The sequence below is a fragment of the Leucopleurus acutus genome (assembly GCF_964270905.1).
Source record: "Leucopleurus acutus genome assembly, chromosome: 7".
Lineage (NCBI taxonomy): Eukaryota > Metazoa > Chordata > Mammalia > Artiodactyla > Delphinidae > Leucopleurus > Leucopleurus acutus.
This window is the reverse complement of record NC_139150.1, coordinates 95816413-95831965: the sequence shown is the minus strand read 5'-3', so window position 1 is coordinate 95831965 and position 15553 is coordinate 95816413. Positions and strand designations below refer to the sequence as shown.

The 15553-nt window shown below is 33.7% G+C and overlaps 1 protein-coding gene across 1 annotated transcript in view; it reads left to right on the top strand.

The window, feature by feature from the left end:
• Positions 1–15553, top strand: part of AUH (AU RNA binding methylglutaconyl-CoA hydratase) — a 162335-nt gene that overhangs the window by 8425 nt on the left and 138357 nt on the right. Inside the window, exons 2-3 of the mRNA XM_082841990.1 lie at positions 10875–10942; positions 11052–11139. Of these exons, the coding sequence (XP_082698116.1) occupies positions 10875–10942; positions 11052–11139 (156 nt within the window). The remainder of the gene's footprint in view (positions 1–10874; positions 10943–11051; positions 11140–15553) is intronic.

Below are 15553 nucleotides of genomic sequence, written 5' to 3'. Positions count from 1 at the left end.
GAGTAAAGAATCTGTGAAGCCATGGTGATTATTCAAGATGGTGGGGTAGGGAAGAAGATGTTTTTATAGAAGAATGGTAGGAATGATAGAAAATAACCACTTTTGAAACCACCAATGTAAAAATAAAGGAATTATCATGGCAGTGTGAGATACAGACCCTTTATCTTTTTCCAAATGGGTATCCAGTTGTCCCAACACCACTTATTCATCTTTACCCCACTGATTTGAAGGGCCATTTTTATCACGAGCTAAATTTGGTCTTTCTGTTCTGTTTTATGGTCTCTGTAGATGTTGCACTTCTACATTATTTTATGATTAAAGCTGTGTTGTGTTTCAGTGTATGGTAGGGCAAGGTATTCCCTCCTTCACCTTTGCTGTTTCTTTCTTTTTTTTTCTTGGCTCTTCCTGCCTGGTTATTTTTCCACATGAGTTTTGGAATATCCATGTATAGTTTCAGAAAAAGGCTTGTTGGTATTTTTATTGACATTGTGTTGGATTTAAAATTAGGGAAATATTTATGATACTGCTTTCTTTTCTACCTAAAAACACAGAATGTGTTTCCATTTTTGCAATTCTATTTTGTTTTTTTTTAAGGGGAGTTTTAGAAGTGCCCACCAGTAGGGTTTGCACATTTATGTTAAGTGTACCCCAGGTCATCCTGCCTCCTGTCTGGTTGTTCATAAAAATGAGATGATTTCTTTCAGTATATCTTCTGTGTGTTTGCCTTTCTTCCTCCCTCCCCCCGCCTCCTCCCTCCCTCCCTCTCTCTCCTTCCTTCCTTCTATATGAAGGCTATTTTATCTGGATATTTAATTTCATGTCTTTTAAATAATGCTCTTTTGTTGCAGTAGTTTTTCATTTGATTGTTTTGGGTTTTCTAGGTTTACAGTCATCATCTGTTAATGATTTTCCACATTGTTTCTAAAATTTGGGTATTATAAAAATTGCATATCTCCTTTTGTTCATGTGAAGGAGTTCTGGGTTCATTATGTTTTTATTGTAGGTTCTTATTACTTCTGTAGTATTTTAAGGAGACTGAATTATATATGGTTTATCAAAAGTATTCTGTCAGTGCTTTTCAGTTCTTTGTGTATTACAAGTGACTTGTTAGTAAAAATAGTTAAATTATTGAGGTCTACAAAATTCTAAAGTAACAATATATGCTCATGGTAAAATAAACAAACAAACAAACAAAAACACTATGGAAGGATGTCATCTCTTCACTTTCAAACTGTTTCATCAAAAGTAAAGACCTTAAACTTATATTTTGAGTCTTTGCTGTGAATCATAATTTTATTCACTTTCTGGTTTGTGTTACCTTTATAATTATTTTTATAGACAGTATCTGGACTTTTTTGGTGTAAGTTCAGAAAATGTTTGCTGTTCTATATCCTTCATCTTCTAACCATACAATTTCTGTCATTTGTAACTTTATATCATCAAAGTTTATGATAGTTACATTTTGTTCTCTTACAGTTGTCCATTGCTGTATCTATAGATTGAATATAAACAGGGTTTAGAATATTATTGGTAATAGTTACGTTGGTACTGCTTTCAGTATATCTCTAGAAGCAGTCTGCTTTCCATCTCCACTCCACAGCCTGAAGCCTGTGTGCTGTCATCTCTCATCTGGATCTCTGCAGTAGCCTCTTGTTTGGTATCCTCCAGTATACTTTTTTTTTTCTTTTTTGTAACTGTAGGTGAAATTCACATAATACAAAGTTTACCATTTTAATTTTTCAAAGTGTACATTCAGTAGTTTTTGGGTTATTCACCATGTTGTACAGCCATCATCACTGTCTTAATTCCAGAACACTTTTATTACTTTCAAAACAAGCCCATGCTCTTTAGTCAGTTTCTCCATATTCCCCCTCCCCCCAGTTTCCAGAAACCACTAATTTCCTTTCTGTCTTTACAGGTTTGCCTATACTAGGTATTTCACAGAAGTAGAATCATACGATATGTGGCTTTTTGTGTCTGGGTTCTTTCAGCCTAATGTTTTCAGAGTTCGTCTGTGTTATAGCATGCATCAGCACTTCATTCCTTTTTATGGCTGAATAATATTCCATTGACTGGATATAGCACATGTTGTATTTTTACTTTTTAGATATTATGAGTAATGCTGCTAAATACTTGTGTACCATTATTTGTTTGAACATAGGTTTTCATTCTTTTGGATGGGTATCTAGGAGTAGAATCATTGGGTCATGTGGTAATTTTATGTTTAGTGTTTGGAGGAACCACCAAACTGTATGAGAATATGAGAGTATGGTTGAGAGTTCCTAAGTCTCTACATCGTTGTCAATGCTTATTTGTTTCCTCTTTTAAATTACAGCCATCTTATTGGATATGAAGTGATACCTCATTGTGGTTTGATTTGCATTTCTCTAATAACATATTATGTTGAGCCTCATTTCATTTATATATCTTCTTTGGAGAAATATCTATTCAACTCCTTCGCCTGTTTTTCAGTTGGGTTGTCTTTTTGTTGTGAATAGTAAGAATTCTGTATATAATCTAAATATAAACCCCATATCAGATGTATGATTTGCAGATATTTTCTGTGGCTTGTTTTTTTTACTTCCTTAGTAATTTTGATGAAGTCTGGTTTATCTGTTTTTTCTTTTGTTGCTTGTGCTTTTGTTGTCATATTTAGGACACTGTTGCCTAATCCAGGATCATGAAGATTTATACCTTTGCTTCCTTCTAAGAGTGTTACAGTTTTAGCTCTTAGATCCATTTTGAGATAATTTTTGTATGTTGTGTGAGGAAAGGGTCCAACTCCATTCCTTTGTGGGTGAGTATCTAGTTGTCCCACCACTATATGTTGAAAAGTCTTGCACCATTGAATGGTCTTGGTATTCTTGTCAAAAACCAATTGATCATAAATTTTTATTTACTTAGGTCTTTTAAAATTTCTTTCAGTGGTGTTTTATAGTTTTCAGTGTACAGTCTTGAACTTTCTTCAGTTTATTCCTAAGTATTGTATTTTTTTGATGTTATTACAAATTGAATTGTTTTCCTAATCTCATTTTTGGAGTGTTTATTCATAGTGTATAGAAATTTAACTGATTTTTATATATTGATGTTGTATCATGCAACTTTATTGAGTTCATTTATTAGCTCTAATAGTTTTTGGTGGATTCATTGGGATTTTCTGTGTATAAGATCATGTTATTTGTGAATGGAAATTGTTTTACTTCTTTTTTTTTTCCTATCTGGATGCCTTTTATTTCTTTTTTTATGCCTAATTACCCTGGCTAGAATTTCCAGTACAACACTGAATAGAAGTGGTGAAAACAGACATCATTATCTAGTTATTTATCCTAAGGAGAAGACTTTCAGTCTTTTAACATTAAGTATGATGTTAGTTGTGGGTTTTCTATAAATGCCCTTTATTAGGTTGAGGAAGTTTCCTTCTGTTACTAGTTTGTTGAGGTTTTTAAATTATCATTAAAAAAAAATCATTTAAAGCATGTTGGATTTTGTCCAGTGTTTCTTCTGCATCAGTTGAGATGATCATGTAGCTTTCAAATGTATTCTTTTATTCTGTTCGTGTGGTGTGTAACTTTGATTGATTTTTGTGCTGAACCACCCTTGCATTCCTGGGATAAGTCCCTCTTGGTCATGGCTGCTAGATTTGGCTTGCTAGTATTTTGTTGAGGATTTTTACATTTGTATTCATAAGGGAAATTGGTCTAGTATATTCTAGTATATTCTTGCTTTATTCTAATCTGTTTTCTGCACTGTGGCCTGAGTGATCTTTTTAAAATGCAAGTTTGAGTGTAGAAATAAATTTCCCCAACTTGGAAAAAAGCTATTAGAAATGCATAGCAAACATTATACTAAATGGTGAAATACTTAGAAACATTTTCATTAAAGGCATTGATAAAATAAGGGAACTTATTATTTTTGCTAATATTATGTTGGACTTGAAGTCCTAGCTAAAGTAAAACAGCAAGAGAAGGAAATGAGAAATTAACATTGGAGCAGAACATGTAACTGCCAATATTTCCAGATAATGATTGATTGTTGTCTTAGAAAATTGAAGAGAACCACTTATTAAGTCTATTAATATTTAATAAATTTGCCAGAAAAAGTTCATATAAAATAACACTAAACTTTCCACGTACTCTCAATATGTGATTAGAAAATATAACTGATATAGAAATAAAAGCATTCACAAGGGGCAACAGATAGCCTTTGAAGATGTGCAAGATGAAGTCTCTTAAGTCTTTATTGAGGAAAAAACCAAGACCTGAAAATTTGCAGCATTGTACCATGTTATAAAGGGAAAGAGTTAATACTTTAAATATGTCAGTTTCCTAAATATTAAACAACAAATATCCTAACAGTGTATTTTAAATTTCATTGAAAAGAGTTGTGTTTAAGAATATTTAAGACATTTTGAAAAATAATAGCTGGTAGACATGGTGCTTACTGTACATTAGATAACAAAACATACAATATTGTTATAATAATTAAAGTAGGAAGAACATTAGAATAGGAGTGGCCCAGGAAATTGACAGTAAAACAGAGTCCAGAGAGTGATTTTTATAGTTATTTAGTATACAGTTGTTTGATTTTTGAAATCAGAAAGAAAATAGGGTACTATTTTATAAATGGTGCTAGCCAAAAATGTTTATGCATTTCAGAGAAAATAAGATACCTGCGGAGTTGAGAACAGCAGAAATGAAAGTAATCAATGTTAGGAGAAAGTATTAGAGAATTGTTTCAAAACATTAGGGTAGAGAGATCCTTTATTTTGTTTTAATTGGTTTAGTTTTACTTTTTCTTAATTATCTATACAGTTAGTATTGTGAGCAATATTTAACATGGTTTGTTTTGAGAACTAGCAGTGCCTTCCTCCACCCCATTTCCTATACTCCAGAAGCAGTTATTTAAAACCCTTTGGCTGATTCTTTGGGGTATATGTTATTTCATATGTTATTTCATTTGAAATAACATACATGTGTTTCTACTGGAATTTTCAAATTTAGGTATTACCTATCTATTGACTTTTGCAATGGAGGATAAGGGTTTGGCTCCCTTTCACACTCCACCACAAATGTGTACCTTCTCTTTTGCCCTCATCCTCATTCCATGGTTCTCTGGTAATTTCGCTCTATTTCTAGGTCTAAGAGAATGTTGCCATGTTTTTTAAAAAATTAAAAAAAATAGCTTTATTGACATATAATTCATATACCTTAAAATTCTCCTATTAAAATGTAGTTTAATGGCTTTTAGTATTTTTACAGAGTTGTGCATCTATCACCACAATCAATTATTGAACATTTTCATTGCCCCAAAAAGAAACTTCACACTTTTTAGCTGTCACTGCTCAATTCCTCCATCTCTACTAGTCCTAGGCAACCACCAGTTGACCTTCTTTGTCCCTTCTGATTTGTCTCCTCTCAGCATTTCATATAAATGGAATTATAAAGTATGTGCTCCCTTGTGACTGGCTTCTTTCACTCAGCATGTTTTCAGGGTTCATCCGTGTTGTACGTGTATTGATACTTCGTTGTTTTTTTTAGGCCAAATATACACTGCGTGGATATACTACATTTTGTTTATCCATTCATCAGCTGAGGGATATTTGGGTTGTATCCACGTTTTGAATATTTTGGATAATGCTGCTGTGATCATTTTGGTGCATTTGTGTGGATGTGTGTTTTCATTGTAAACCCTTTTTAAGGGAGATACTAAGCCCGAAAGTTGCAAAGGCAATAATATACTATATAAAAAGTTAAAACTATGGTGCCAAAAATTACCATAAACAAGTTGAACTTTAAAAGTGAATGATAGGGAAAAGGTTTGTTTTATAAATAATGAATTAATGTCTGTAATCTAAAAATTTATTAATTGAAATGCAAAAGACAACTCTGATAAGATAGGCAAACAATGAGAACAGTTAATTCAGAAAACAAATGACAAATGATTATTAAACTTAGTTAACTCAACTTTGGTTCATAAGATTAGGTGAAACTTGATACATAATGATGTTATTTTCCCATATATTGTCAGAGATTTATAATATTCAGTGTTGGGTGGTAGACCAGTGATTCACAATAACATGTTTAATGAGGTCCCCTTAGTGACCTGAGATGAAATGTATAGATAATGTAAGCAGCTCACACACATAATTAAAAAAATCTTTAATAAAACAAAAGGAAGGTAATTTATGGCAAAATAACTTATTTCAATATATAATTTTTCTGCTGTGATCATTAAAATATAAATAAGTTAGGATTTAAGAGAAGTAAGAAGACTAGAAGCCATTCTACAAAGTAAGTAGTGGAAAATAAAAAACAGGTGGTATAAGGGGATATTAGAATAAAACCTAGTATTGGGTTAGTAATAACAGACCAAACTTATTTGTATATGATAAGAGACTGAGACAATAGCTTTAATTGAAAAAAGGATAATATGCGAAGGTAAATTTTCAACTGAGCGGAAGTGGTATTCTCACAAATGAGCCATACCTTATTTATTTATTTATTTTGGGTCAAAATAATTCTCTACTGGGATGTGGGAGAGGGTGGTGACAGAGTAAATTGTAAGATTCAGTTCTCATTGACACCAAGTCAAACGGAAGTTCTCTCTTACCAGTAATATACTTGAAAATGCAGTGAATATAATTAGACTTAACATACCTTTTTTTTTCTCTGTTTGATGGGTACCATGTAAAACAGAATATATTAAAATTCCTATAATTTTAGGTCAAAAACCTTGTACTCGAAAAGAGTGTATGTATCTTTGTGTAAAGTTATGAATTTTGTGTATTCCAGTGTAATAGATCCTATGCTAGTGTATCTCATGCATCTTGTCTAACAAAGTCTGGTGGTTCCATACAAAGTGGTACACAGAATTGCCACAGAAAGTTCTAAATGGCCTGAAGGAGCTGAGTTCCAGTGTCCTAACTTCTTTATTTCTTTATAAATAAGTTAACGTGTATAATGTAAGACTAATTTGGTGGTACAGTTGTGTCTTAGTACAATGTAGAGGTAGTTTTAAAATATATTAGAAGTGATCTTAATTTCAGATTGATTTTATATATTTTTTGAGAATTAGTGATAATATGAATATTAAAATATGTGGGCAAGGAAGTGTCCTTGTGCAGGTAATACACATAATTGGAGCTCTATTAAGATGTGCTACTGTGAATAAATAGGTACTGGTGATTTGGCTGGACAGTATCTGTATTTTTGAGAGTTATCTGTTAAAATTTAAGAATACACATTCTGTTGGACCTAGAAATTCCACTTCTTGATACCTGTCAGAGAGATATTTATTGTACAGAAAAGAAATCTTCAAGAATGTTGATTGCAGCATTGCAGTATTTTAGGAAAATGCTAATGAAAAGGAAAGTAAATAATGGAAATTCATTTCAGATAATATTATGAATTAAAAGGAATGTCTTGATATAGAAAGATCTTTAAGGCCAAATTAAGTAAATAAAGGAAATATGTATGAACCTATTTACGTAGAACAGCGCCAACAGAAAATACTCTGTGGTCCCATTTATGTAAAATAGCAACAATAAGCAAAACTATAGTCACAACTCTATTTCTGTATGTAAATATATTTTGTGGAAGGTTACATATCAGCAGATAACTATGGCTGCCTCTGGGGAGGAGAATGGAATGGGTCCAGGGAAGGAGGACTTTCACTTGGGGTGTATCACTTCAATTTTGTATGAGTAAAATGTATTCATATATATATATATTTTAAGTCCCAGCTGAGTCACTTTGTTCATCTTTCAGTTTTGTGAGCTCTGTAGAGCAGGGTTGATGCTGTAATATGAACTTGTTGAAGATTCACCAAGAATTTTATGATATTTTGTCAAAAGACAGGAAAAGTCTGAAACAGGAATTTAATAACCTTAATAACCTAGCAAACTTTTCCTGGCTAGGTTATGTGATGAGGATGCATGATAATTGAGTTATTGAGAAGCTATTAAATGTGAAATAAAGTGGGGCAGTTACAAAATGAAAACAATAGGCCCTGCAGAATAAAGTAAGGTTTTATTCCATTTTGGGGTATCAATAGCTTACTGATACATTTGGTGGGACAGTTGTTAGGCACAGGATGATTCGTTTTAAATTACAGAGCTGATTTCCAACTGTCTGAGGTAGAAGTGCTCAAAACATCAGGCCTCAAACATGGGACCAAAACCACTGGAATTAACTATGGTAGAAGCATTTTGATGGCACTTTACAATTTAGTAATATTGTCAACAGTATCCTATCTAGCATCTATTCATTATGGTAACACTTTAATTATTGCATCAAAGTGTTTGCAGAAGGGACAATAATAATTAAATGCTTATGTTGAAAGCTTTACATATGTCTTGCCATATGATCCTCACAACCGTCCCACGGAGTTTGGACCTATTAGTATCTTCACTTAACAGGGTAAGAAACTGAGGGTCAGAGAGGTTAAGTGACTGTCCAGTGTCACATAGCTAGTGGCAGACTGGGGTTTCAGTTCCAGCAGTCCGACCTCAGAGTCTGCATTCTTAGCCTGTACCCTTAGAGTTGATAACCAGCTTGGGTGTCTCAAAGGCACTTCAGATTCACTTTAATTCAAAACTGAACTCATGAACCTTATCCCCCGGCACCCTCACCTTGGTGTTTTTTATGGTTCTCTGTCTCATTGAATGTCATCTTCTTTTCATCCAATTGCTGAAGCCAAAACTTTATTAGACACTCCTTAATACCTCCTTGCAATGCATTCAGTCCTCAATCCAGTCAATCATTAACTCATTTTACATTTACCTCTTGAATAGCTCTTGAGTCCTTTCACTTCTACTTCTAACTCAGCTAACCTCAGCCAAACCTATTATCTGTTGACTGGACTGCAGCTTGTGCCTGGAAGTGTCTAGCCCTGTACACTTTGGCATGGTCTCCAAATATAGAAACGAATCCTCCCCACTGGTTGTATATGTGTGTTTATACAATACTTAAAACTCTCTCAATGGTTACTCCTTATTTTTTAACAGGGCCTGTAATGACACTATCTGGCTGGTGCTGACCTCTCCTCTCATTGGGTACTCTTCTCCTCCTTCTGGCATGACTATTTTATGATTTCTCCTATGTTGTTCCTGTCTGTAATCCAGCACCCCCCTCTCCCCCAATACTCATCTTCCCAATCTCAACTCAGATAGCACTGTCTTGGATAAGCTTTCCCTGACTATCCCTGTTTGCCCCCAGACCGTATCAGTTCTGGTTACAAATTACTGTAGCACCGTTCAGAGCATGTAAAGCTTTTTAAATTGTATATTTCTATGATTTTTTTAATTGATGTTTGTCTTTCCTTTTTAGACTATAGTTCCTTGAGGGCTGAGCGCCATAATGTGTACTCAGTACATTTGAATGAATTAATATCTAGTCTTAACCACTTGGTTTTCTTCTGAGGAAACTAAAGCATGAACAGTGTAGCAAGTCTCATTTTTCCTTCAAGTGTGGAGTTAGATTGCTATTTACTAGCTGAAGGTAGTTATTTAACCTCCTCAAGTCCCAATTATTTTATCTGTTCCACAAGGATAAAAACAGTACCTACCTCTTAGGTTGCTTTGGGGATTACGTAAGTCAATAAATGTAAAGCGCTGGAAACAGTGTTCAACACATAATAAAGGACTCAGTTAGTGGTAGCTGTTGTCATTAGTATTGGGACCTACCCAAGGTCATTCAGCTGTTTAATGCAGAGCCTGCCCTAGAAACCAGTTCTCCTTCATGATTTTCTCCTTGCTGAGATCACTGGGAATTCTTGTATATTTATTCTGCTATGAGCCTAAGTTCGTTGAAAAATGGGTTTGAGCAGTTTCTTGCATAGAGAAGGCATGCGCACATTTTGTTGTCTTTCGTTTAACCCAATTACAAATAAGGATTACCCCTTTCCCTCAACCCCTGCCCCTCCCCCACCTCGCCCCACCTGGTGGAAGGCATTTTTGTTATACAAGGAAAATTTGAGTTTCCTTGGGGAACAAGAAGGTCGGGTACAGATTTTAGAGGACTTCGAATATCAAATTAAGGTCTTTGAACTCGGGTATTTTGGAAATAAGAAATAAAGGATTTTAAACGGGGTGAATTCTACGCATGGAATTGGTTTTAGAAAATTGATCCGACTACAGCAATCGGAATGGGAGGCTGGATTTAGATGATGCTCTCTGATAAGATTAGGGAAGTTAGGAGGGAGAGCTTGGCTTTGTAGGAGAAAGAATGAACTTCCTATAGATTCAGATTGAATTGCTTTTTGGAGTTCTAAGTGGAGGTGGCTTCAGGTTAAGTACATGGGACAGAGCCAGGAGAGAAACCTAGGATGAAAATACTGAAAGCTATGTAGTAGGACAAAAAGAGTATTAACACCTGGTGTACTAGCAAAAAAGCTGATCCCACAATGCTTGCCTGTGAGAAGGAATTGTTAGCTATTGTGTACTTCTGTATATACTGAAGATAAAAAACCATATTTTAAACAGTATTCTGTAACTTAGAATTTTCACCAGTAAGCGTGGCCTTCAACTAGCTAGTCTGATTTAATGATGTAAAATTTAGTAAAATGTGGCAGATTACCTTGGTGGTGTTTAAGGAGAGAGGAGTTGAAGGGAACATGCTGTTATAAAGTTCTTCTTTAAAAGGCTGTAGAAGAGTGGTGAATATTAGGCATCAGATTGATTTTATAAATATATATACCACTTCTTCAAAATTATGCTTGAAAAGGAAGGTAAACATGAAAATTAGGGTAAAGCTCTTGAAGTGAACCTCAAGGTGGTAGTAGATTCCTAAGTCCCAAGTCAACTGGCTGTGTATACGGGAGTCTGTATCCTGAATACGTCACTAACTCAAATGACTTTTTTTTTTCCCCTTAACCAGGAATTGTGGTGCTTGGAATAAACAGAGCTTATGCCAAAAATTCATTGAGTACAAATCTTATAAAAATGGTGAGTGTAAAGATTAAACTATTTGCTTCTAATATTAAGATACAGTGTTGATATCAATCTGAAAATGATTTTCCCCCCTTTTCCTTCTTACCCTCCTGTTTCTGTTTAGCTTTCAAAAGCTGTGGATGCTTTAAAATCTGATAAGAAAGTACGGACCATAATAGTCAGAAGTGAAGTCCCAGGGATATTCTGTGCTGGTATGTAAATAGATTAAAATTTTAAAATGAGTCTAATTTTTCCTTAGTAGTAGCCTATTTTCCATTATAAAGTGTTCTGTGGTTTGAATTCCATTACCAACAATTCCTTTTTGTTTTTTTTTTACTGTTTTACAAGAAAAAAAAATGCTTTGTCAGTATTAGAAAGAAACCTTTGCTGCGTGTGGAAAAAGTTGTTTTGGAAGTTGAAAAATAATTTGAGCCATTAAAATATATGTTTGTAGTACATGAATAATATTTATGAAAGATGAGCTGTGCAGGAAAAATCACATCTCCTACTCACAAGTGTGCTCTGTATTAAAAAATGCTTTAATTGACTAGCAGTAGCTACCCCAGTATGGAATGTTAAATATAGACATATGCTTTCGTGTTTGTAGTAGTGCCCACTCAAGTATGTGTCCACGAATTGTACTTTTAAATTGGTATCTACAGCAGCGAAATGTTTTTTCTGCTTGTACTGTGTTACCAAAAGCCAAAGATTAAGTTGTCTTGCATTTTCCATATTTGTAAATATTTCTAAGTCATGAGATTGAATGAATCTGTTTCAATTAGTGAAAAATGTAGATGATTAAATGATAAAAGATAAAAAATGCTGACAATATACCGGATCATTATAATTTACTAATAAGTAAATGAAGGCAGATGTTGACTGAGGCGTAAAAAAATTTTTTTCAGTAAAAATATAAATGGGATAATCCATTTGAGATAATCAGACATTTGAGGGAACAACATACAGTATTTTATTCATTCAACAAGTATTTTTTGAGCATTTAGAGTATACCCAGAGCAATGCTGGGACTTGGAGGAGCATTTCTAGACAGAATGTTTTTCGAGGTGTCTTAGTTGAGGCTGATGTTCTTCAGTTTCATTGTTAAAGGTCCTCAGATTTTCCAAGCTTCGAACTCCATAGCTTCCACCTTAAAATATTGCAAAATTTTATGGTATTTAGGAACATTCAGTGTAAATGAGTTATATTTTAGCTTTTGATATAATGTACCATACGTAAAAGGATTAGTTTTAACTTGTTTGGCAGTCAAAGAGAGTAGGATTATTATGCTCAACTGCCTGGGTGATGACAATTTGCAGTACAGTCTTCTGCTTTTACATCTGTCCAACTCGAGTAACACTATCCTCCTGGTAGGATTGTTGGAGGCTTGATGTGACAATGTACATAAAACACAGTGCAGTAGTCAATAAATTATAGCTGTTAATAGTTTTTATAAGGGCTTTACATATATTTAAACATGTTTTCTTAAACAGTATGAAAAACTTACACTGAGAGAATTAGAATTCTTGTATCTGTGACCTTAGGATCAGGTGACTGGGTGACTGAGTCTAACTTCGTGACCAATGGCTCTGAGGTCACTGTACTCAGGTCCTCTGAGGGCTGGTGAGGGGCTTATTGGGAAGACGTTGAGCAGTTTGGGGGCTTTTAAGGAAGGCCCAATTATGTGAATGTTTGAGGAGTGATAGTGATAGTGGCAGAATAACGCTTAAGAAAGAAAGAGTTGATTATAACTAGCATTACTGTCTTTCTGTTGGTAATGGGTTTTGTAATTATAACACTATAATGACTGGTAGAATTCTTCTTGTTTTACCTATTCCTTTGCTGCCCATTGGTTTTGTGTCTCCACATTACCGATGTTCTTTGGAAAAGGCTTTAATGCTTTAGTACAGGTTACAACTATCTTTTATAGGTTGCCTTTTTGGGGACATACTAGGTAATATACCAAATGCTTTATCAGATTAACAAATTAGCATTGAATACTTTTTTCCAAGGGCTTATCAAATCTATTTTCTTTGTTCTGTGTGCTTTTGCATGATCAGGATAATTTTTTCCTATGTTTTAACATAAGATTTTTTGCCGTATTTTGTCCAAAAAAAAGTGTGAATTATAGAAAAATTGGGGCAAATCATTTTAGTAACTTAGAGTATATAAATAAAACCATTCTTTCAGATTTCTCTGAAAGGTTTTCTTACGTATATTTGAAACAGGCAGTTTAGTATGTCTGTCTTTATTAATATTTTATTAATATTATATTTAATATTTATTAATATGTACACATTAAGTGTATTGTATGTTTAGATACACAGAATCTCTTTACATACTTAAAACAAATATTTAAACTTATTATAGCCTATAAAAATAGTAGTATAAAAATTCTAATTTTTTTCTTTTGACATTTGTTTTCATTTATCAACACAGACGTCAGTTTCTTTTTCTTTTTATACAGCAGGTTCTTATTAGTCATCAATTTTATACACATCAGTGTATACATGTCAATCCCAATCACCCAATTCGTCACCCCCCCCGCCCCCACCGCTTTCTCCCCTTGGTGTCCATACGTTTGTTCTCTACATCTGTGTCTCAATTTCTGCCCTGCAAACTGGTTCATCTGTACCATTTTTCTAGGTTCCATATATATGCGTTAATATACGATATTTGTTTCTCTCTTTCTGACTTACTTCACTCTGTATGAGAGTCTCTAGATCCATCCACGTCTCTACAGATGACCCAATTTCGTTCCTTTTTATGGCTGAGTAATATTCCATTGTATATATATACCACATCTTCTTTATCCATTAGTCTGTTGATGGGCATTTAGGTTGCTTCCATGACCTGGCTATTGTTAATAGTGCTGCAATGAACATTGGGGTGCGTGTGTCTTTTTGAATTGTGATTTTCTCTGGGTATATGCACAATAGTGGGATTGCTGGGTCATGAATACCAGTGATTTTTAATCTTTTGGGGTATGAGGTCTCCTTTTTAAGTTCTTAAAATTTCATGCACTTACACATTGTAGTGGTCCTATGTTGATTGAGAAGATGTGTAATGTCAGAATGCCACTTTGGTTACAGTAATGTATTTAAATGAATTTTCTTTTACTAACCACAATGATAATCTAGATACAGAAAAATTTGTATCATAGTTATCATGGCTGTAGACGAAGTTTTCTATACATATATGCTTTCAGATACCATTCCATACCCTAGGCATGACTCCAGGTTGGGAATCGATGTTACGTTTTCTTTCTTGTGGGTTCGAACATTGCTTTTGGGTTTTATAGCTTACCTATACTTCTCTTAGAATGCTGAGAAATATCATTTTGATAGTCAAAGCTCATTGTGAAGCATTGGCTACATAGGTTGTATTAGAGATTGGCCTGAATGTGTGCTGTCTCCCCTGCATACTCTAGAAATTATTCTTTTATTCATTTAAAAATTTTATCTTGTTTTTTACATACACACAAACACATACACACACAAAGAAAAACTGAAATAATTTTGCTATTTCAAAATATTTTGGAGTCAAAATTTTAATATATTACCTATAATGAAATTATGAAAAAGACCTTTTGACTAGGCTATTGCATTGTAAGTAAACATTTAATCCTAGTCATCTGTTTATTTTTGTTCTTTCAGTGTTCTAACACTAAGTAGCAAAGTAGATATGCATTGCTTTTATCATGAAAATTTTATGAGAAATTTCTGAGAGGGAGGATTTTTTCTCTTGAAATTCCTGAAATAGAGTATAAACAATTCTTGGTAATTGATTCCTGTGTGTAGAACTCTAAATTGAGTGTTTCACTGAATTATACTAGTGTGGGTTTTTTTAAAAAGTAAAGGTACTTTTGCTTCTGCTTTTGAGTTCTAGTAAATTATGTTCTGACTAAAAACTTCTCACTAAAATGTCAGTGTGCTTTATTGAATGTTGTATTGTTCAAATGGTTGTAGATGTCATGACATGGTTGGATTTATGGAGGCCTCTGACTAACAAAGTTATCTAGTCAGTATTGTTTCAGAATCTTAGGTTAAGTTACATTTGTATATCTGAATGTTAGTCCCTTAGAGAGTTTGATAAGTAAACAGAAAGGATAGATAATCCACAAATTTGTATTAGTTTAACATAGGGTTCTTTTCTTGGAAATAAAAAAAAAATGTGTGTTATAGAGGTATGAATTACTTGCAGTAAAATGTACCAGTTTTAGTACATATGTAATTGATTAATTTTGACATGTTTAAACCGTGATGACAGTTGTGATATAGAACATGTTCATCCCTTAAAAAGCTTTCTTTTTTCTTTTTTAATTGAAGTATAATTGACCTATAATACTATGTTAGGTCCAGGTGCACAACATAGTGATTCATTCTTTCTATATACAAAATGATCACCATGATAATTCTAGTTACCATCTGTCACCATATAGTTATTAAATATTATTGACTGTATTCTCCATGGTATACATTTCATCCCTGTGACTCATTTATTTTGTAACTGGAAGTTTATACCTCTTAATCTCCCTCACCTATTTCATTCATCTCCCTACCCTCAGCCCCTTTGGCAACCACTTGTTTGTTCTCTATCTATGACTCTGTTTTTGTTTGGTTATGTTTA